This window comes from Anarrhichthys ocellatus, unplaced genomic scaffold (assembly GCF_004355925.1).
Source record: "Anarrhichthys ocellatus isolate YVR2014 unplaced genomic scaffold, GSC_Weel_1.0 scaffold55, whole genome shotgun sequence".
In the NCBI taxonomy this organism is placed as follows: domain Eukaryota; kingdom Metazoa; phylum Chordata; class Actinopteri; order Perciformes; family Anarhichadidae; genus Anarrhichthys; species Anarrhichthys ocellatus.
The window spans coordinates 2,104,351-2,127,549 of record NW_022280085.1 but is presented as its reverse complement, the minus strand read 5'-3'; the positions used below and the strand labels follow the sequence as shown (position 1 = coordinate 2,127,549).

At 44.5% G+C, this 23,199-nt stretch overlaps 1 protein-coding gene across 6 annotated transcripts in view; it reads left to right on the top strand.

Moving 5' to 3' along the window:
- plppr2a (phospholipid phosphatase related 2a) overlaps positions 1-19,425 on the top strand; it is a 57,032-nt gene extending 37,607 nt beyond the window's left edge. For 4 of the 6 annotated variants that reach the window (XM_031870893.1, XM_031870891.1, XM_031870892.1 and 1 more), the window contains 5 exons: positions 12,484-12,604; positions 13,076-13,326; positions 13,802-13,978; positions 14,726-14,853; positions 15,806-19,425. In XM_031870893.1, the coding sequence (XP_031726753.1) occupies positions 12,484-12,604; positions 13,076-13,326; positions 13,802-13,978; positions 14,726-14,853; positions 15,806-15,914 (786 nt within the window). In that variant the 3' untranslated portion in view covers positions 15,915-19,425. Of the gene's footprint in view, positions 1-12,483; positions 12,605-13,075; positions 13,327-13,801; positions 13,979-14,725; positions 14,870-15,512 lie in introns of all 6 variants that reach the window. The other 2 variants (XM_031870895.1, XM_031870894.1) reach the window with 2 other exon arrangements.
- Positions 19,426-23,199: the final 3,774 nt, after the last annotated feature.

The following is a 23,199-nucleotide window of genomic DNA, read 5'->3' as shown; positions in this document are numbered from 1 at the left end:
GTGTGTGTGTGTGTGTGTGTGTGTGTGTGTGTGTGTGTGTGTGTGTGGCAGCAAGGTAAATCGCAGCAGTAAATCGCAGCAGTAACTCCCTGCGATAGCACCAGTCTGTTTCAAAATGTGCTCTGCCACGTGCCTCCTGGTTCCCTCGAGGAACCGGATCTCTTTTTTTATCCAGCTCACGGCACAAAGGCCACACCGCCTCTAATACAAAAAGGAGTTGTGGCGTTTTAGGGAGGACCCCGCCTGTCCGAGTCGCTGTAGGTAACCGGTCCACCAGACTCATATTTGGGTCAGCGCCACAGTCCCGCACTCCATGGCTCCCTGACAGCTCCCAGTAGGGCCCCGACATCTAATTAAAATCAGTCACCTTCTGAAGTTCGAGCACGAGGAGCCGATCCACCGCTCCGGGAGCGAAACAGAAGAGGAGGGACCTGACATCTTCCCACCTCCGTCTGTTAGTCACATTTGTGCTATGTGTTGGTTACCAAGCCTGTCGAGCGTCCTGTTAGAGTCCTGTTTGAAACAACGGGTGTTCGATTATCAACACAAGCAGCGTCTCATTCGATTCCTTGATTTTGCCGGCTGAAGTGATGACCTCTGATTTTATCAGCTGTAGCTCGCCAGCTAGCTAATTAAGCTAACATTAGCTCCAAAGGTCGGTCGGACTTTCCATCGTTCCCGGCTGACTCGCGTTGAAAGGTGAATCTTTTATAAGGTGGGGTTGAGGAGCAGATGGAAAGAAACAAAAAGCAACGGTAAATGTTTTTTCCTTTCGGTGATTATTGTGTAAGCGGTTATAATTTGCAGGCATCCTTTTTGGATTTGGTTATTTCCTGAAATACAACAAGGAATGGGCAAAATCTCAAGCTTTTGATGATGATGAATTTACCTGAACCATAAAAACAAGTCACATGAGAAAAAACTGCACTTAATTATCCTATTTTTGGATTCGCAGATTCCCCAGATTTCACCCTGAGGGAACTGCTGCAGAAAATTCTCCACACAAACACACACTGGTTCGTTTTGAGGACATCTTGAAAGTTTGCCTAATGGAGCTTGTTAAGCCAGTTAAATTCAGGATGAATTAACTTATCTCGCACAGATTCAATCTGACAGTGCGTTCGCAAATGTGTGTTCATGCTCCTCTATAAATCCCTCCTTTGATCAGTTTTCTTTCTTTTCCTTTTTTTTTCTTTCTCGCTCTCTTAACCTCGGTTACGTGTCCTCTCCACAACCTTCCCCGTTCCTCACGCCGTTGCATCTCATCCACACTGACCTTTTTGACTTCATGTTCTATTCATAACCGTTCCTCCTTTCGCCTGTGCAATTTTAGCCTCATCTGTTTAGTCCTTGCTTTCTTTTCTTCGGTTGGAAATCTGCCGTATTCACCCGACTTCGGTCCGTTAGCGCTTCATCTTTACTCGGGTTTACCTCTTCCTTCATCTCTGGTTTAGTCTCCACGCTCATCAACACCTCCTCTTTCTTTTCTGACGCTTTACGGCCTTGCCCTCCCTGACCTCTCCTCACACCTGTTGTTTGTCTCACTCTCCAATTAACACTTGTCTTCTGTGAATCGATCGGAGCTCCTCAGCTTTCCTGCTCCACAATCTGTGGCTGGAGGGATCAATCAAATCAAAGTACAACCGCACAGGAAGACATTCTCACTTCCTGCTCTTTTCCTCGGGCAACAAAGATAAATCATACTGAGATAAAAGGCATACACAGTGAGAAATGCATACCCATCTTATTAAATAAATAAAAATGTCAGCACATCCAGTTCAATTCTAGGTGAAGCCCACACTACATCCTTGTGTAAATGTGGCACTACCGAGCCAAGCTAGCCTTTTCCAGTCGTTATGCTAAGCTGGGCTAACCAGGTTGTTCATATTGACATATAGAGGGGTATCAATCTTCTCACCTAACGCTCAGCAACAAAAGGGAATATGCATATTTCAGCCTGGCACATGTGAGAATAATATATAAAGGGTTACAGCAGCATTACTACAGTAAACTAGCAGTAGATATTGAGTTACTTCTAGCACTCTTAGAACAAAATTCTGCTTTTCTTCGTCACAGTTTAATCTCAGCAAAAATGTGCTACACTAAGTAAATATCTCTTGCGTCTCCACTCTTAGTTATCCTGAAAAAAGCAATTGTTTGCAGATGACAGAAGTATTTACATTCACAAAAAATTATGAACTTCTTGTCTGCGTTAGCGGCCAAGCTAACAAGCTTGCTAACTGGCAAGTTAATGTCTATGTTGGCATCAACGACAGCCCCCTAAGAGGTTGTCCTTTGTGAATTTAAAGGCATAGTTCTCCCCCCAAATCAAAAATACACATTTTTCCTCTCGCCTGTATTGCTATTTATCAATCTAGATTGTTTTGATGTCAGAGTTGTTTGTCTTCTGTCCAATATCATATGACTATATGCTTCAGTTTCAATTCCTACATGAAATTCAACTTAATGTATTCTTTATGCGCTTTGAGCCGAGTGCCATTTAGTTGTATTACAATGGAGAGAAGGCAGACATCTCTACAGCTGATATCTCCAAAACTAGCCGCCTCACACCAAAACAATCTAGATTAATAAGTAGCGCTGCAAATAACAGGCAAAATATGTATTAAGTTAAACAGCAATTCATTCAGTCAGCAAACAAAACATTCTCTCTCTGAAACTCATGCCACCAAGTTTGAACACTGTTTACCACCTTGAATGATGCCATTATGACATTGTGTATAGTTTTATATTTACAGGAATACAGTAATTAGAATATGTTCTGTAATATTAGAACACCCATGTCTTGAGTATTTAACCATGACCAACAGTCAGTAAGTCTGAAATGTGTTGTTTTGTTGTATTTGTCCTTTCTTTAACCTCAGAGCTTCCTGTACACATTTAACTGGCTGTCACAGAGGTGTCCTGTCAGCGTCCTCACATCCTCAGCCCTAATGTCAGTGGACTAACATTAAACTGTGCTGTGCCTCACCCACAGCCACCATGACCTCACACCGGCCTCAACAGAAAACTCTCACATTCACGCACAACCACACAGACACGGATCAATGCCTTTCTGTTTGTCTGTCCGTCTCTCACTCTCTGTTAAGCCTTCCAATCCTCTTTGCTGTTGATTTGACTTCACTGCATGCCATATCTCCCTTTTCCAAAACGCAGCCCTACGCTCACATCTAGGCCAGCACGCCGCTGACCCAGGTTAATGAGACAGATGGCGGGGTGGGCTCCTTGCTGCGACGGTGGAGGCCGTGGGTGACGACTTTCTGCCCCTTGACTTCTGTTCTCAATTCTGCGGTGGAAAGGGAAATGAGGAAAACTGTTCCGCTACTGCGAGGTAAAAGTTGCGTTACTGGAGAGAATAAATGTACGAAGCAGGCTCGCAGCCCATCACGAAATTAACAGGGACGAGATGAAATCACGGCTCGGAGAGAAAACGATAGGCTTTCTATTCATGGAGAGGAAGAGGTACGTGTTGTTTTCTTCACCGCACGTTAAAGTGGCTTTATCTGCTCTGCCTATCTGTGGTGCTGATGGAGTAATTCACCACAGTCTGCTCAGCTCCCACTCTGCCTGGGACACAATCACAGCTCTGATCTAACTGCTCCCAATAGTAATCACCCCACCCGAGCCAGCGTATTATTGAATCATCACACCATTTTTACATTTGCATCATCTCCTTGTTCCCTCACATTTTCTTTTTTTTCCGGTCACCTTAAAGCTGGTGTGTAGGCAACTTTGGAGGAACCAGAAAGAGTTAGCTAGTTTTTGAAAGTATGGAACCGAAAAAAAAACAATCAGTGCCCCTCCCTCTAGGCCTCCCTCCAAAGCCACTCCCCCAAAACACAAGAACGCGCACTGCCTGACTGACGAGTCCACGAGAGCGCGACATCGTCATCGTCGGTAACCGTATACAGCTTCCTCATGTCTGACATGTAATAAAACACTTAACATTATCTTAATGAACGTAAACAACGAACATTGTTGTTGCTAGCAGTCACAGCTGTCAAGCTAGCATGCTAGTTTTGGGAAGATTTTCATAGAAAAATTGAGTTTGATGCAGTAATTTACTCCTGGCTAGCTAGCCAACGAGTGCACGAGCCAGTGTGATTGGATGAGCTTATGAGCAGGCCTGCGACAGCCACAGATACCAGATTTTCTTTTCTGTCGGGGCGTTTTATTTATCAACAGCTGACGGGATGTAAAGAACATTTAAACAAAAATAAAATAAAATGCATCTCAAATAAATCACCTACCCTAGCTTTAACCAGTTATTTCACTCCCTCTGTAGTTGCGTTCACAGTGGAGCTGCCTGCTCCGTGTACCATATTCCCAGTGGGCCCGAGGCGGGTGTCGCATCGCCCTGATTGGCTACACAGTGGAGCGAGAGAGATAGACATTAGCAGAGAGTGTGGGTTTGTGCCGTCCTCTTGCCTATCTAGCGGCTTCGGTCAAAACTCCATTCCTGTGAAATGCGATTAGACCGAACAACGGCTGTCATTTCTGCTTCTTAGCTTTGATCCATTTTTTTTCAGTTAGGCAGAGAGGAGGGACACCTCAGGGGTCCTGCTTGGCCGATGGAGTGCCACGCTTCACTCAGCACCTAGAAGATCTCTGACGAATGCCAGAGTGCCCAATCAGCATTCACAACGGGGGGGCAGCTCACCACCCTCTATTCATAGATCTTTGCATTTGGCCACTGAACCAAATCTGTGGTGTTCTGTGTGTAGCTGTGTTTCACTCACACTCACAAAAGTCCTCTGCAGAATATTATTAAAGAGTTGGCGCTTTAATCTTGGTAGTCTTGGTAGTTTGAGGCATGAGACGTTTAGTGGCAACCGTTGAATGCTGCTCCGCACTCTGGTTTGAGGACGGAGGCCTATGTGTCTGATTGGGCCACTTGATGAACAGCCTTCATCCACTCAAAAACGTACACACACCAATACACAAGCACTAATGCAAAAAATTCCCATTTTCATGCAGCTATTTTTTTCCCTACATTTTGTCAAGAACTTTCAGAACATGGTGTTCCACCCTGGTCCTCTCTCTGATTCAGGTCCATCCGTCAGACGGCCCTGTGGTCAGTGGCACCAGGGTGAACCCACCTCCGGGATCAGGAGGATTACAGAAAAGATGATTAAAGATGTAGAAATATGAGATGAGAGAGAGAGAGAGAGAGAGAGAGAGAGAGAGAGAGAGAGAGAGAGAGTTTTTAAGGAATGTAACAGCAGATTTTGGGTGTGCGGCGGAGCTGGATAAAAATGGAAGGGGAAAGACAAAGAATATAACCTACTTTTTCCTCCCAGTGGAAAGGAACAATAAAAGACAAAAAGCGAGGGATTAGAGACGCTGCAACACAATGACGAAGAGGTTTCTGCTTCTGTGAGAAAGAATACATTTATACTGCTAAGTGTATATCAATGTAGTAACAAGTGTTTGGGCACCAGGACAGATTCTCAGCAGACGGTGGTTTTCGATGTGCGATCACGCGACAACTTCCGCAAACTCATCTGCGTTTGCGTCCGTGTGTTTGCGCGCCCATCCGTCCGCCATCCGTGAGATCGTGTGTGTCTTTTTCTTCTCTCAGCCGTCATTCTCTATCACGTCAGCGGATTGAAAACGCATGCCGCCGTCCTCGTTTTTCAGACCTCCCGTTAAAAAACAAATCCCGGCGTGAGCCACGTGTGAGTAAAGGTGATGGCGGTGATCCTGACGTGCTCAGATGGGCGCGGCGTTGTCCATTAGCCCCCCCCCCAAAAAAAAAAAATCTTGCACAAACGCCGCCGCGCGGAGATCGAGGCCGCTGAAGATGACGACGGATAATGGGATACTAGTGACAGCGAGGCGTCTCTTTGTGCTTTACACATGAACGCCCAATGGTGTCAGAAGCATTAGGTCTCACGGCTGCAGAGTGGTCGGCTCATCCTGTGCGGTGCAAGAGAGGCAGCGTGCTTTAGTTTCACTCCATGTCAGAGATAGGGAGCCCGTGACCGCTCGATCAGTTACTTATGAGTGATCGTATTTCTTGACATTTAAAGTTTCATCATTCACTACAGCGCGGCGGTTTGGAACAGCTATAAACACTTTAACCTTAAGAGGAGGACGCCACGGGCGAAAAAACATGCACTGCTCAGTTCAGAGATTTGGGAGAATTGTACTTCCATAACTTGTCTTCTTTCAGACTAGTGCAGGGGTCGGCAACTTTTACTATCCAAAGAGCCATTTTGCCCTATTTTCCACCAAATAAAATGTGTCTGGTATCACAGCTTATAAAGTTATATATATATATAGTTATATTATATATACAAAAACTATAGTTTGTTATATTTATGAAATTATAGAACAAGAATAAAGACAATTCTTGACATTTTATTGCTATTTTCAGTGACGGTATCAACTCAAACTCCAAGATAAGTGGTGTTCCCTTTGGAAGATTTTCCACTGTGCAAACAATAAAATGAAAATGTTAAACGCATACATTTGGAAACGATCACGTGTTCACTACTTGATTGGTTCTTAGCAGTCATGACGTGTCGTCACACCCCTATCACGTGACCCTTTCCCGGAAGATCACAAAGAACAATAGCCTTGATTACCAATCGACTACCAGGTTCATTTAACATGGACAACTGAGTACAGACGTTACTGACCTTGTTGTCTTTACTAGCAGCTGTTGTTCAGTTAAAGTCAGCATTTCTGCGGAGGAAGCATCTGTTTTTGGAGCGATTAGTGAGCGGCGTGTCCAGCGGTGTTATCAGACCTACGGAGCGGACGTCTGAAGTCACAGTTAGAGGCTTTGAGGAGGACGGACACAAAACAGAGGACTTTCCTTTTCTTATTATTGTTTATTCTTATTATTTCTTAACTATTGTGAAGTCCACACACATAAACTATAAAGGAACAAAACATTGATTGCTCTCCAGTAGGACAGAGACTTCAGCCTCCAGCAGAGCTACGAATGAGAACAGACAACAACGAAACCGAGGAAACGAGTGAGAGGCGTGTGTTGACCACTTTTGTGAACCCATAATCTAGTAAACCTTTACGTGTAAGTGTTAATATTAAAGTAAATTTGATATGTGAGAGAGATATAGAGCAAGACCCGAAGCGCTGTAACTAAGTGAAAAATAAAACTTCTAAAACTTTCCACGAAATGTGTCTGTTTGAGTTTATAGAGGAAGATTTTAGAGAAGATCTTAAGTATCAAGCACCACCTTTCATTCTTAAAGACTACTTAACTATGCAACCAATCTACTTCCTGTTTACACCGGCACCCACCTGCATGCTGTACGTGAATAGTCCCGTTTTCAGGCGTTATAGTCTGGACGGAGATCATCTCGAAAACGATGCTGAAACGCCGTGTGGACGGAGATCGTTTTAAAACGTATTAGTGTGGATGTAGACTCAGGGAGCCGCAACAGAGGGGCTGAAGAGCCGCATGCGGCTCCAGAGCCTGAATGTGATCCATAATACACATTCAGGTGTTTGTTTTAATACTTTGTCTGTTTGCAGCTGTAGATTTCTCCTAAATTCAGCAAAAGTTAGCATAATTTGCATAATTTGTTATATAAAAAACAAGTTTCTATGTACGTAATCAAATGGGGAAGTTCAATGTCAATATATATTAGTTACTTTTTAAAATTCATCTGTAGTGTCTTCAAAATTTGTGGAATTCTACATATATATTTCTCAAAAGCTTTTCTTTCTTCGACCCAAAGCCAGACATCTCCACTTCAGTAACGTCAACATACACCAAACCTTCCAGTTTCACTCCTCTCTATATAGAAGGTCTTTACTGAGGGCTTTGTTCATATATCATTCATAGCCTGATTCATAGAACATTTGATTTCCTAAGAAAATGGCAAAAATGTATATCTTTTGACAACATTTTCAGATTTATGGAAAGATACAAAGAGACATCCAAAATTCCCGCTGTAGAAACCTTTGACTCTAATATGTCGACAAAATGAAACAAGAATTTTGAACTTTGAACCAATTTTCACATTTCTGTATATGTATATCACCCTATATTTAATAAGATGATGCCTCATTTGCATATTTAGCTTGCGTAATATTTTCCGACACAAAAAAAGTGTCTTAATGTTAGGAATCAACTGGGGAAGTTGGTAGTGATCTCCTGGTCACATTTCTTTGTCATCTGGTTGTGTCTTCCTTTTATGGCATGGTCACATGACACTTTCTTTGCCTTGCATTACAAAGTGGATGGAGTAGTAGACCATTCTTCTGCTTTTCCTTCTTCTTCTTGCAGCATTGGTTCATTTTACGTCAGGACTCAGTCATCATCTGTTGACTTCTGTTTTTTACGTATTGTTTTTTCCCCGCTTTATTTGATCCCGAACACAAGCTGAACAGAGTCAGTCGCTATTTGCAGAAGGGGGATGCTGATGGAGGCAATGTTGTGCATGTGCAATCATCCAGGCTCGTTCCTAGACGCTTGATTTAGTCCTCGCAGCTTTATTGATTACCGCACGATGGCCACTGAAGCTGGTGTTAAATCGCACGTAGTCACCGTTAACTTTAAAAAAGAGCTCGTTAATGTTATAATCCCACTTGTTCATCCCATCACTCCCGCTCTCTTTTATTCGTTCTCTGTCATCTCCGCAACCCTCCTCACTCATCCGAGTGGAACATCCCCCCCCTGGTCGTTTTCTAATTGACGCGTGTTGCGTAACAAGGGCCAGTGTGAATGCACTCTCACATTTGACTAATACCCACTGACACAAATCAAGATCTGATTACTCACATGCACAGAGCAGAGAATGGGCCCTGTGCTCGTGACGTCGTTAATGTTTCATTCCTTCACTCCTTCCTCTTGTTCCGCTTCTAAATCATGCATGTGAGTACGCTTGTAATGCACGTCTTCGTCCACACTCCCCCCGCCAATCTTTAAACTCATCTTGCTATTTTCTAGAAGTCATCTCGTCGTCCTGCGTCGTCGGACTGTGGACTGGACGCTTAATTTCAAGGGATTATAATCCGCTCGTCCCTGAACCGCAGCGACAAGCGCGTCATATTTAACTACGAATCCTTGGCGGAGGCAGGGAGCCCGAGAGAGAGAGAGAGAGAATTTAGGGAATGTTGGTTGAAATAATGCGCTACATGATTCACATGGATGCCATCCACACATGAATAATTCATTCTTGCAGTATTCCCCCCCCCCCTCCCCCCAACCTCATCTCTGCTCTGACTGTTTCTCTCTTCCTTTTTCTTTCTTTGCTCTTCAACTCTTCTATTGTGTGTTCATGCTCTCACTCTTCCACTTAATCTCTCGCACGCTTATCTTTAAGAGTTTGGCTTCAGATGTGATGGGGGGGTAGTGTGTTAGGAAAGTATCAGAATTCATTTTTTTTCGATCAAATCCTTTCATTTTTCAAAACTTGGAGCTTAAATTGAGCATACAAACAAAATCATCGGTATTTACATAACTCCGCAATACTGGATATGGATCACAAGCACACAACGTGGTCATCTTATTTATCCACAAACATCATGACGGTCATTAACCGCTCTTATTCCAGTCGATCAGTCGACTAATCGGCCGTTTTTAGTCTTAGTCGACTACGGTTTCTTTAGTCGATTAGTCATTTTCTTGCTTTTTCAAGCTTTTTCATGCCTAATGACTTATGTCCAATAAGGGTGTGTTGATTTTGAAACCTGATATATAAATAAAATAGTAGAACGAACCTTCCCATTCAAATCAACAAAACAGGATAGTCAGAGCGATGGCCATTTTTATGTGTATTGTGGAAATTGCGACCATTGTAGCGAGCTAACTTACAGATACAGTAAACTAAACCGACTTGCGGCAAGAAGGAAAGTCTTTGAGGTGAGGTTTTGCAGTACTGACTAAAACGAGCAGTGGAGTAGTTGCGTTACAAAGCGAAGAGCACCAGAGTAAATGAGTAAAAACAATGTAATGCTTCATCCACTCACTCTTGTCACAGCGTAGAAAAGCACATTGCTATCGCCAGATGGGCGTCAACCTTGTTCGCCACATTTTCTCTAACCAATTAAAGCATGGTGGAATTAGCAAGCCAACTAGCCAGCTAGTTAACTAGCGGAACGCTGGCTAGCTAGCTAGCTTGCCAACAGCGGGCTGATGTCCAGCAGCAGCGCTGGGTCTAACACAGGCGGCAACCTCCGGTTCTGCCGAGTAAAGCCGATGTGGAAGTGTCTTAAAACTTGCATTATCTCTACTGACCATCAGGGGGCGACTCCTCCGGTTGCAAAAAGTTGTAGTATTGTATAGAAGTCTATGAGAAAAACTTCTTACTGGATTTATTACCTCAGTAAACATGAGTTTATGGTCTCAATCTCTAGTTTTAAGTCTTCTTCAATACAGCATGATGTTCACTTAGTACATTTAGTATAATTTGGCAGCGGCAAAATCGCCAAACTTGAGGCTTCAAAACGACAAACCAGTGGGTGACATCACAATGATTAAGTCCACTTCTTATACCCAGTCTATGGTCCCTCCGCCTCACCCCTCACTGTTCTGGAGAAGGGCAACCTAGCTAACTAACTTGTCAGCCATCCGTCTGGAGCTGCATTTGCTCGCTCTCTTCTCAGCAAACACTTAACGGCCCCACTGACATGTTTTTGTCGCCATATCAACAAACATTTTCTTTTGTACTAGTCAAATGACCACGGCAAACAGTTTAAAAGGCGTTCTACTTCTATTCTATTTCTATGGAGGGACCTTATGATTGACCGTCTCAAGAGGCCAAACAAACATTCACAGAATGAGCATTCACATTGGACAAAAAGGGCACCGAGGCCAAACAGACACCACGTTACAGCTCGGCCCGAGGCAAAGCGTTCAAGAGCACTCGTCCACTAGCGACGGCACAGTACCATTATATCACATCGTGTGGTGTACACATGCTTAAACCCTCCACAGTCCCCATGGAAACGGCCGCTATGCCGTCTTTAATTGGCCCACAAACGTTTGTCCACAGTGCGACGGTGCCCCCTTACACCTCTGATTTGAAGCTGCTGATTAAACGCCCTCCGCTTTGATTTCATGCTCGTACTAGTGTTTGGAGGGTTGCCATGGAGCACCCAGTAGGGTTGTGTTTCGCTAATGAAAGAAGGCACTCGGCCGGGCACGCACTTCACAGTCACTGCTGCACCGACTGGGCCCCTGCATGTTATTACCTCATTAGACTTGGCTCGGAAAAAAAGCCCAGTAGCACAAGCCTTGGCTGAAACGTGATCATTTGAATCTCTTTGGCTCCGTCTTTCTCCGATTCTCTTTCTGTCCAGTAGTTCTTTCACTTTCTCCTGCTTTCCTCAGACACCAGTGCATCGCCCACCGTCACCGCGGGGGGGGGGGGGTAAATGGGGGTTTATGTCAAATGTGGAAAGAGGAAGAACAAGGTTTATGAGTTTTTCTGGGATCGAGTCAGCGTTTAAGTGGATCCCACTACTGCCTCAGCAGAGCACGGAAACTGTTGGGATGATTTAAGATGAAGCGCATTTCTCTATGGTAGATAGTTATTCATTTAGGGAGCTGTGTTTTAGTCCGTGCCAGCTTCTCTGAGTTCTGTAGGCTGTCGTACAGATGAGTCCATTAAGGGGTCATCAGTCTGCAGAGGCGCCGCTGTTCAGACTCACAGGGAGTGGATTGAGCACAGTCGTCTGACCAAAACTGCCAATATCCAACAACAGCAGCTGCTATTTTAGCTCTAGACCGCAGTGAGTTTACATCTCCATGCGGCCACAAGCAGGGAGCCCATGCTTAATAAAACAGATGATGATTAAGTCTAATTAGATTTGTTTGCCCTGAGATCATTAGTAATGCACAGAGTGAGTGCAGCTAGTGGTCAAAATGATTCCTCTGTGTACAGCTGTGTTATGTTACAACTCTGAGTTTATTGTCCTCCTCCCTTGTGTGAGCTACCTGTGCAGAATATTTGATAGCATTTAATTTATTTTCCAAAGATATAAAACTACTGAATTATGTATTATTAATAATAAATCGCACACCAGCAATTTAGTAAAAAATCTACATTGACACAAAAAGAACAGGAATATAGTATTCAAGTGTAAACCTTTTCTTAATGCAGCAACAAATGGGCCAAAACTTACAAATGTAGAAACGTGGAATTGAATGGAAAAGATCGGCTCCATTTGAACCAATACCTGATCCGCTTATTTAAGTCAGCATCAGCCCGATATCAGTGTTGGGCAATGTGTTGGTAATAACCATTGGTAATAACAACAGTGAGAGTCTTCAGACGCGCTAGCAGCTCTTTGTACATACATCATACATCCATGCTTCGAGCTAAAATGCTAACGCACAAAACACGCTAACACGCTTGTAATGACAATCTTGACACCCTTATGTTTTAAATTAAAACATGTAACAAATGCTATTCTGTGCATGTAAAGAAAAACAACACTAAAGTTTTTAAACCGGCAGTTCTGTGTTTTCTTTTGTGTGCGCAGATTCTTGTCGGAGAGCTGTGCGCCTTCTTCACCAAAGCAGAGGGAACCCAGGAGAAGACCATTGTCACTGCAGACTGCTGCTACTTCAACCCCCTGCTGAGACGCATGATACGCTTTCTAGGTGAACACGCTGTTTTGTATCACTCAGCCCCCTTCTGCTCTTTACAGGCAAGGAAAGGGCACTCTGCCGTCTAGGTGTCAGGTTTTTTCACAGGGAGAGCGAGAGGCGAAATCAAACAGATCAAAACAACATGGAAGAAAAAGGTTATCAGAACGTGACCTGCTACACTTGAGAGTTTGTCAACCAGAACTTGTGCTTGTAGCTGTTAATTGGACGATTGGATGAGGTGAGATATTCAGGATCACGGCAAGAAGACACTTGTGAATATTAAGCAGCCTGCTAATTTCAGCTGAGGTGGAAGCTTCTTCTTGCGATTTCACACCTCAGCTGATAATAATGTGTTGGGGCTATTTCAGGAAGGGAAAAGTTTTATCTCGCAGCGCTGTTAACATGTCTTGAAATCTTTCAAACATCTAACTTGCTTTTCTTCATCTCCTTCAACCCTCCATCGGCGCTCGTCTCCTGGCCCAGGTGTCTACGCCTTCGGCCTGTTCACCACCACCATCTTCGTCAACGCTGGCCAGGTGGTGACAGGAAACCAGACGCCCCACTTCCTGTCCGCCTGCCGGCCAAACTACACTGCGCTGGGCTGCCAGTCCACCATGCAGTACATCGCGGAGCGGCGCGCCTGCACAGGCAACCCGCTGATCGTCATGTCCGCGCGAAAATCCTTCCCGTCCAAGGACGCGGCGCTGAGTGTCTACTCTGCCGTGTACACAGTGGTAGGTTGGAGCCCGCTGGAGGTGATGCTTTGCGCTTCTGAGGGCTAATCCCGCACCGATGTTTTCACGTTTTCACTTTATTCTATGGGATTGAAGTGCAAAACTTTTCTTGCTGAGAATCCAGCAATGTTGAGTGTTAGTGAAGCAGATCGATACCAAATTTGATACCATAATGAGGTTTGATACCAAACCTCATTATGTTAATGAACTGAAGTCATAAAGACTATTGAAGTATTGACTTTGCTAATGTTGAAACATTTTCAAATCGTGAGGAACACTTCTTTACCTTTATTCGTGCCAGCTAGATCAAAAAGTGTCTCCAGTATCCACCCTCATCTTTGTGTTTACTTCATAAGCAATTTCTCTCAAAATTCCATTTGTGTCCAGTCAAGAAGAATAAGTTAGTTTTCTTTGCTTTTGAAAAATCCAATGAGGTTATAACGACGCATATGTCCTGCCGTGTGCCTCTCTGCAGATGTACGTGACGCTGGTGTTCAAGACCAAAGGCACGCGGCTGACCAAGCCCACCATCAGCCTCACCCTGCTCTGCCTGGCCATGCTGGTAGGCGTGGTCAGGGTGGCCGAGTACCGCAACCACTGGGCCGACGTCCTGGCGGGATTCTTCACCGGCGGAGCCATCGCTGTGTTTTTGGTGAGCGCCTAGACCGGACAGGAAGTCATTATCCGTGGCAGGTTTACCACTCGCAATTCTTAGCCGTTTTTAAACAGCTGGTCTCCAGTTTGATGTAGACGGAAACAAAAGGGAAGAATAAGTTAGCCCTCATATTAGAGTACAGTATGAATACAATTAAATTGTTGTACATCTTTAGCCGGATTTTCCGGAGTGTTATCGTCCCTTAAACTAAATAACGAGTAAGACGAAGCCCATATTTTGATTATAAATTCTGATATATTATCATCTTGGCCCCCATGGGGTGGATGTTCCCGTTCTTAATTACATGTTTTTTTTGCAGTCATTTTAGCAGACGCTTTTATCCAAAGCGACTTACAATTCAGATTCTATCACGCTTCTACACCGTAGGCACAGCTACAGGAGCAATTTTAGGGTTAAGTGTCTTGCTCAAGGACACATCGACATGCGACTAGCAGAGCCGGAGCCGGGGATCGAACCGCCGACCCTCTGATTTAACAAGTATTTTAGCACAACTAGCTGGACATGCTAATGTGTGCAGCTGACGTTTGCATATGCTTTTTGCTTTCGGCAAAAATAAACAAGACTCTAATTCTTGAGACACCAGTTTTTACCCCCTGAAGAGTCCAATAGATTTCACTGAGCTATGATTGGACCATCCCAGTGAGGGTTTAGCGAAGGGGTCAAATCTCACCACATCTCTCTTTTCTTCTCCCCCCCCTCTCGCCTGGCCTCTGTCTCTTCCAGGTGACCTGCGTGATCAACAACTTCCAGCAGATGCTGCCAAGCCCTCCCCCGCTGCGCCCCCAGCGCCCCGAGTCCGTGCTGGGCATGCAGATGGTGACGCTGCCCTGTGTGGAGAGTCCACTCGAAAAGTTAAGTGGCCCTCAGGTAAGGGGCGGGGGTGGGTGCGAGGCACGCCTGCGCTCATTAAAGAGGGGCTGAGATGCACACCCCTTGTCTCTTACCTTGAATTCGTTCCCCCCCCCCAAGAAAAACCCCAGATCAAATCCCCAAACATGCATGCTCCAAGTCCCACCTGCACCCCCAGTACCAAAGAAAGCACCCAGGTGAATCCTCTAAATCTCCGAGCCTTGTCGTAGGCCGATAACATTTGTTCTAAAGGTGTGAAATGAGCCGCGGTTTAATTTCAGACAGAACAAAGATGTTTTACGTCGTAAAAGAGGCGCTGCCTCGCTGCTAAACTCCACGCTGTTACACATTTCCATCTTATCGGGGATTTAGAGAGTCACTTATCTCTTTGGGGTGACTCAGCAGTTTGGCTGACACACTCAAGGTTTTAATCTCCCATTCGGATGTAAAGCAAATGTAAAAAAGCTCAAGGGTCCCCCTCGACATTTCGACGGTGCGCGTCTCCTAAAAAGATTTCATCTGGCGAGTGTTTAGGGAAATGTCTTGCGTCCTCTGTGGTCTGTCTCCGTCACTAACCCTCACCTGACTGCCTCTTTTCCTCTGTCTCCCACCTTGCCTCTTTCCTCTCAATCTGCTCCCTTGTCCCTCACTCTCCCTCCAGCATCCTGCGCTCTCCTCCTGCCCACCTTACAACGCCTACGTCCAACCATTCTAACCAACCTTGAACCCTTCTTTCCGCCCGCCATCGCCACCCCCCCACACTATCTCCGTCATCTGTTGCCTTATTTCTGTTTCCTGCTCGGTTTCGCCTGTGTTCCCCCAACTCCCCTACCTACTCCTCCTCTTCCTCCTCATCAAGCGCATCACTCTTGATTATTCTTTTCTTCACTTTTCTCTCTCTGCCCCCATCCTCTCCCTCTCTCTCTCTTTCTCACTCCTCTCTTTCCCCTGCAGACTCCGCGTGGATCTCCGTTCACCGATGTCACATGACCATCAGCCCTATCGGTTCCCCGCCACCCCCGATGTCCTCATACCGTCTCGCTCCATTTCCAGCGAAGTCTAGACCAGCCGGAGCAGCACTCGCCGCGCTGCGCCGCCCATCCGGCCGGGCGGTACGCGACGCTGCACCGCTCCTACTCCACGCAGGTCTAGACCTCTCACGCGATCCAGCACACACACACACACCATCCTGCTGCCCTCTCAAACCCCCGGGGAACCGATAGGCAAACTCTTCAAAGACTTTTCTCTCTGCTAGACATTCAGCACAGAGTCAGGAACAGCTTCCTTTTTTTTCATTTTGTATAAGTCTTTTCTCGGTTGTGTGACGCTCGCTTTCGTCTTCAGTGGCGTGCTCTCTTAAAGGAAAAACACTTCAAACCGTGACTACTGAGAATGTCCACTGCTTTTTTTTTTAAACATCATGAACGAGGTCTCGCCCGTTCGAAGGAGGCTAAACGTGACGGGGAACTCCCCGTGTGACTTCGCCGTCTGCTGTCAGGAGGGGACGTGTTGGACCAAAGAAGCCCTCTGAAGGATGCGCGTGCTGCTGAGATTTAAACCCTTCAAAACAAAAATACCCTACATCCTTTTAGCAAGCCATATACACACACACACACACGCACACACACAAACACACTCGCACAGTAGTGTGAGTAGCAGTGCCCTTGTCAGATGCGCATGCGATTTACACAGATCAAAGAATCCATTTCATATCTCTCAGCAGAAGCACCAGACAATAGCAAACAGGATGAAAGTACAGACAAGATCGTCACTTGGCTATTTTCTTCTTTTTTTCTTCTTCTTCTCTCAGATGGTTGCAGCTTTGCCCAAAAAAAAAGAAAAAAGAAAGAAAACTGATGGGAAATGCAAACACATTTGATAAGACAAAGCCGAGCTCCCAACTGCAGGTTGGCATATAAAGTGCATCACATTCGGGAGCAAATATTTGTTCAGTTTTGTATTCTTCTGAGACGAGGAGCTTTCATACAAAACACTTCCTGTAATGCCAACAGACCTTTTTTTTTTATCTCTCGCACGGCATCGCTCACACTGAACTGGAGTTTTCTTTCTAGCCGAATCCTGGTAAAAGACGATGCGACGAACTGGCCGAGTCGTGTAACTATTGTGATTCATTTCTGAGATTTTATCAACAGATTTATTTATTGACATGTACATACGGTGTGGTTGCAGTGAACGCTCCATGTGGCGTGACAGTTTTGCTGACTTTGATTTGCACACTCCCTGAAATCCATGTTTTTGTTTGTTTTTTTTCATTCACCCTTCTCCCCACACATCTTTTTTTACAACCTCTGTTTAGCGTGCTGTGAAATGTTTCCCTCTGCTGGACGACACACACACACGCACACACACACACACAAGAGTAAAGTCCAGTTTCACAGAGCACATGCGTATTCAAACACCTTCAAAAGCACACACATGCACAATCTCACACACACACACACACCTTAATCCCCTTTCTAACATTGAAACCTGCTTGTATGATGTTGTACATCAATCTTTTTTGTATTGAGAGTGGGATTTTTACACAAGCATCACCAACACTAAGTCTAGAGATTTTGGGGGGGGGGGGGGGGTATTGTATGTATTGCGATGATAGAGAACCGTGCGTATGAAGGTGCTGAACTGCTCTGGACCAACAGCGGTTTCAAAACACCGGATGACTCACTCCTTTGGCCTCTGGGCCGAGTTAAAAGTCACGGTCTATAAGACGCTGTGTGTTCGTTAGGTTATGAACTCCAAGCCCTTTCTGTTTGGAATTCTCATGTGAGCATAAACGGTGGATGTGAACCACTTTTCATGTCAAATCTCCGGACGCGTTCGCGGTCTCGTGTTCAGCAGACGGCCCAACGTAAAAGTTGACGAAGCTAGCATACGGTGAGCTAACGGTGATGCGACAAGTCAAAGCAGCACTAAGTGAGTCAAGCTGTGAACGCAGCACGTCCAGCAGACACGGAGCAACATGAGCGTTCTTTTGGAGTCATGTTTCTATACTCCGGTCCCACCAACTTATGAGAGCAATATCTGGCTCTTTAGCTACTAAATAAGAGTGCGTTTCGAGCCGCCCTATTTCTGTCCGAACCAGTCTCGGGTCTGAGAGAGTAGTAACCTAAAGCACTGTGTCACCCTGTCACGCAACTGTTGTTGCCATGTTTACAGCTCGGTGACGAAATTAACAAACTCATAATTTGTATGTATTTTTACACAATATTTTCAGTCAAAGGAACCTTGAGCACCACGTCAATTAGGCCGAACCCGACCCGAGCTCCATTTGTTAATGTTAGTCCGAACACCGTGTCGGGTCTCCGCGCTCCGCACTGCGAAATGCTCCACCGCTTTCAACAACTATCAGCTAACTTTATCCGTCTGTCGTTTGGTGCTAATAAACGTATCGATTAACCGCTTTAAGAAATGTAATCTATAAGCTGTGTGGTTTTGTTGGAAGTCTCTGGAGTCCCCACATTTCTTTTATAATCTTGTTAGCGCAAGATAACGTTAGCTAACACGTCCTGACCAAAAATCACTTAATGCTGCTTTAATATCCATGTTGTATTTTTCTTAGCTGGCCTAATGTTGCCTTTGTTGACTTTTACATTTGGCTGTGTGAGCTGAACGGGACAAAAAAAAAGGGAAAAATTGCATTCGCGTCCACAATTATTATTATGTTTTTTATACGTAAAAAAAAGTTTCGGGACTTCTCTCTGAGCCGGGAAGTTCCTTGTTGTTCTGACATTTCTACCGAGCCACGACCACAACAAGTGGTTGTATGTGCAGCACAGCCATCAAGAGTATGTGCAGAATGACCCTCACACATTATCCAGCGTCCGATAAGCTCTGTTCTTGGAAAAGATTCTACCGAGCGTCTTCAACTTTGACTCGTCATAAAAACAGTGACCTTCTGGCGAGTCAGCGCACAAATACCATGCACCTGCAAAGTTGTGAATTTGAGTCAGACTCATGACCTTTGCCGCATGACGTCCCTTCGTGTCATATCCGTCCCGTTTGCTTTCCAGCCCTCAGTGTCCCGATGAAGCAGAAATGCCTTAAAAACGAATCCTAATGGAAATCAAACAGAACATCAAGTCCATTACATTGACAGCTTGTAAATGTGTGTGTTTTCAGTGCGAGCTTCTCATCCGCGCAAAAATTCTCAGCAACTCTTGACCAATTGCAGTCGGTCGGTATCTGAATCGGTGTTCACTGTGTGAGCGCTGCTTCGGCACAAGGAATGCTCCAATGAGATGCGAGCACCAAAAAGGGAAAACGCAGTGCAGAAAGAGTCCGATTTCTCTTCAGGTCAAAATAACGTTCTCCTCCAGGTTCAAACCGTCAAACACCGCGGCTCTCCTTTCCTCTGAAGTCTGCCGCGACTCATGTTTTACATCAAAGAACAAACACGCTGCGGTTGACTGACGTGAAATTTAAAAAAAAAAAGCTCCTTTCAGATCTGCAACTCTGAGGGAGAAACACGTTTTCCTTTGATCCTGTTGCAGCAAACCCTCTGTTTTGTAAAGATGTGTGTGACGAGAACAATAAATGGATATTGCAATAACAAACGCTGTCAGCGTGCACCATGTGTCATTTGGTGGGATGTGTTCATCTTGTGTCACAAACAGGTGTACAGTGTGTGTGTGCGTGTGTGTGTGTGTGAGGAGAAGAGACTTAACAATCACTAATCACTGAGTTTTATTTTGGCCAATCAGAACTCACCTGGGTTCATCAATACTGACTCTGAAGTGCAGCATCTGTGTGCTTGTTAGTATTTAATTATTGAGCATTCTGGATTTTTTTATATACTGTATGTTTTGCCAATTCTGCATGATTAAAAGATGCTCTTGGTTGCATTATGGGTATTGTAGGATCCAGTGTTTTTTTTTAGTTTGACCCACACTGGGAACTTAAAGTCAGATATGTGGGCCCCTGCTCTCTCCACTCCTTTGCTTACTGCTATACTGATCACAAGATCCGCTCACTAGCTTTTTACTTTCTTCATCCCCAGGATGAGGACCGTCCTCGTCTCCATTTGCTTCCACTTTTAGGTCATGTGATTACATCTCGGGCCATCTCCATGACAACTGAGCAAACTTTATCTGCTGATGGAGACCATGTGCTTCCAAATAAATCTAGTAAGTGGATCTTGTAAGATTTTTATAATCAAAGCTATTACTATCCTTGTTATTGTTAAAATCTATTTCCGGTGATGGATTGAGTACTCGGATCCTTTACTAAAGTGAAAATACAACAATGTGAGAATACTCCAGTGCAAGTCCTGCATTCAAAATCCCATAAAGCGCCGTACAGTATTAGCAGCAAGATGTAAAATATAAGGAAGTGCTTGTTTTATATATAAACATCGAACAAAAAGTTCGGAAATTAGTGTTTGGTAGATTATTTCTCTGCTGTAACGATGCTTCTTGGCAATACATCTTATACCGTTGAAAAGCCTGTTTATTTACCTTTCAAACGGTCCCCCATTTGTAAGGAACATGCATTTCTGGGATGAGCAGCACAGCTGAGTATGTGGGTTGCGCCCATGAAAAATTTGCCAAATCTTCTCTGCCAATGCCAAACAGTTTATTCTGCTGTTGCTATCGACCATCAGGCCCGTTTGCGCTAGTGTCGGCAACACCTGCACTGGAACCTGAACATGTGGAGGAACGTTATGTTCAGCGATGAGTCCAGATTCTGCCTAAGGAAGTTGGATCGTAGGGTCAAAGTGTGGAGAAGACGGGGAGAACGCTATGCTGATTGCTGCACCGATAGAGTAACACCTTTTGGTGGAGGCAGTGTGATGGTGTGGGGCGGCATCTCCATCACTGGAAAAACGAGGCTTGTCTTAATTGGAGGCAATCTCAATGCAGAGACATATCGAGATGAGATTCTGCAACCAGTGGCAATCCCATTTCTCCACAGTCTGGGACCGAACTCCATCCTCTAAGATGAAGACGCTCGCCCCCACAGAGCGGTTTATCAGAGACTACCTCCAGAATTTGGGAGTAGAGAGGATGGAATGGCCTGCCAACAGTCCTGACCTCAACCCAAGTGAACACTTGTGGGATCAGCTTGGGCGTGCTGTTCGTGCTAGAGTGACCAACACACAAATCCTGCTTGAGGAGTGGAATGCCATCCCACAGCAGTGTGTGAGCAGGCTGGTGACCAGCATGAGGACGAGGAGCCAGGCTGTTGTGGCTGTGTATGGTTCTTCCACACGCTACTGAGGCTCCTGTTTGTTAAATGAATGAATTGTAAAATTGCCAATATGTCTTGTTTCTTCCTTGTTACTGATAGACTTCAATCATCCAATCCACCAAACACCACCAAACAAGAGTCAATGGCAGAATAAGCTGTTTGGCATTGGCAGAGAAGATTTGGCAAATTTTTCATCGCCGCAACCCACATACTCAGCTGTGCTGCTCATTCCAGAAATGCATGATCCTTACAATTGGGGCACCGTTTGAAAGGTAAATGAACAGGCTTTCCAACGGTATAAGATTTATTGCCAAGAAGCATTGTTAAAACAAAGAAATAATCTATCAAACACTAATTTCCAAACTTTTTGTTCGATGTTTATATATATATATATATATATATATATATATATATATATATATGACGTTATTAGATTGTTAATACTGATACATCAATGTGTGAGCAGCATTTTACCGTTGTAGCTGGTTTAGGGGTTTGGTCCAAAGTGTCACATGATAAATCTGAAGGGTCGTGAAATGATTAACGGAAGAGGAAAGAATCTCTCTGTCTTTTACTTGCACTCGAATCATGTTGTTGTAATAAATCTTTGCTGGAGGTGGAACTTGACATCTGACACGTGACAAGGAGCCTCAGCCACAAGACAAAAAGGTAAGCACCGGATTCATCTTTAACGATGACTCGTATTATACGAGTGTAATATGTATCGTATGTAAACATCTTAATCTGTGAGGTACCTTGTAACCCTAGCTGTCAAATAAATGCAGTGGAGTAAAGTTGTATCGAATGGATACACTTAGTAAAGTACAAGTACCTCAATTGTTGAGTAAATCCAATTTCCACTACTGTCATCATTGGCGCTCCAGTGATTTGCAGTACATAAAGTTGAGAAACAGATTTGAAAAAGATAAAAATCGATGCGGCAGAGGCCGAGATGTTCTGACTTTAGTCAGATTATAGAATGTATCAGGTTTCAAAAACACATTTTACACTTGATAATGACATCTTTGAGGTTATATTCTCATCATATAGTACTCTCCACGAGTGGTAAACTCACTGGAGACCTACAGTATGACCCGAAGCATAAAATAGAAAGTTAAAAACAGAAGTACTCCCCATCCTGACCCACCATGTGTGAGGTTAAGCAGGCTCAGCACTGCCATCATGTGGTTTAATGTGTTCTCACCCACCACACGCCGTAGATGGATCCGAATATTGGTAATGAAGCACGAATACGAGGGGAGATTTTTAATATTGCAGCATATTGAATATGCAACATGATATAACGCTCCTTTGCGGATTATTAAAAAACAAGTTGAATTGTAATTTATGCAGGTTAGGAAATAACGAGATGAAACTAATTTGCATGAGATTTAAAAGATAAAAAGCAACATCCACTCTCACTTTTCTGTCCACTGACTCTAACACACCAGCCTGTTCGGAACCTCCACATGACTCCTCCTGTCAGGGTTATGCATTTGCAGGTTAAATCCACAAGATGGCAATGCACATCATAGACATGTGCTTGCATAAGTTTTGAAAGGGGGGGGCTACCGAGACACAATCCCAACCCAGCACTCATCTTTTCAGAACATCAGAGAGACTTCTCAAGCTGTGTCACGAAATGAAGGGGAAACAATGCAAGCAGCTAATGAGAAGATGTGCACCTGTGTACCGAATGAGACGTAACGAGCTCCATTTTCTTAATGTCACAGATAATGGAAGGAATTACTTATACAACTTCGTTCTGCATGCTAGATTTCCATAAGCGGTGCCTCTTTGACTCGTTTTTTTGGGGAATTTGCAGCCATAAAACACACAGAGAATTACGGCGATGTGCTCAAAGAAACCTTACAGTACAGCTGACACTAATTGGAGCCGGCTTAATTCTGCAGACTTTCGAGAGAAGCACCTGCATCTCCTGGAAAAAAAAACTCCGCTTGACTGAATTTAAACGACCACCAAACATCCCAGTCAGACAGGTTCAAAGGATGATGCTGTTTCCTCAGTGAAATCCCACCTGCAGCGTCTTTCTGCCTCTTTTTTTCTGTCTTTCTCTCGTCCATACAGGCCTTCATTAGTGTGGGCAGCACAACTCCCTCTGTTAGTTTGTTGGGAATTTT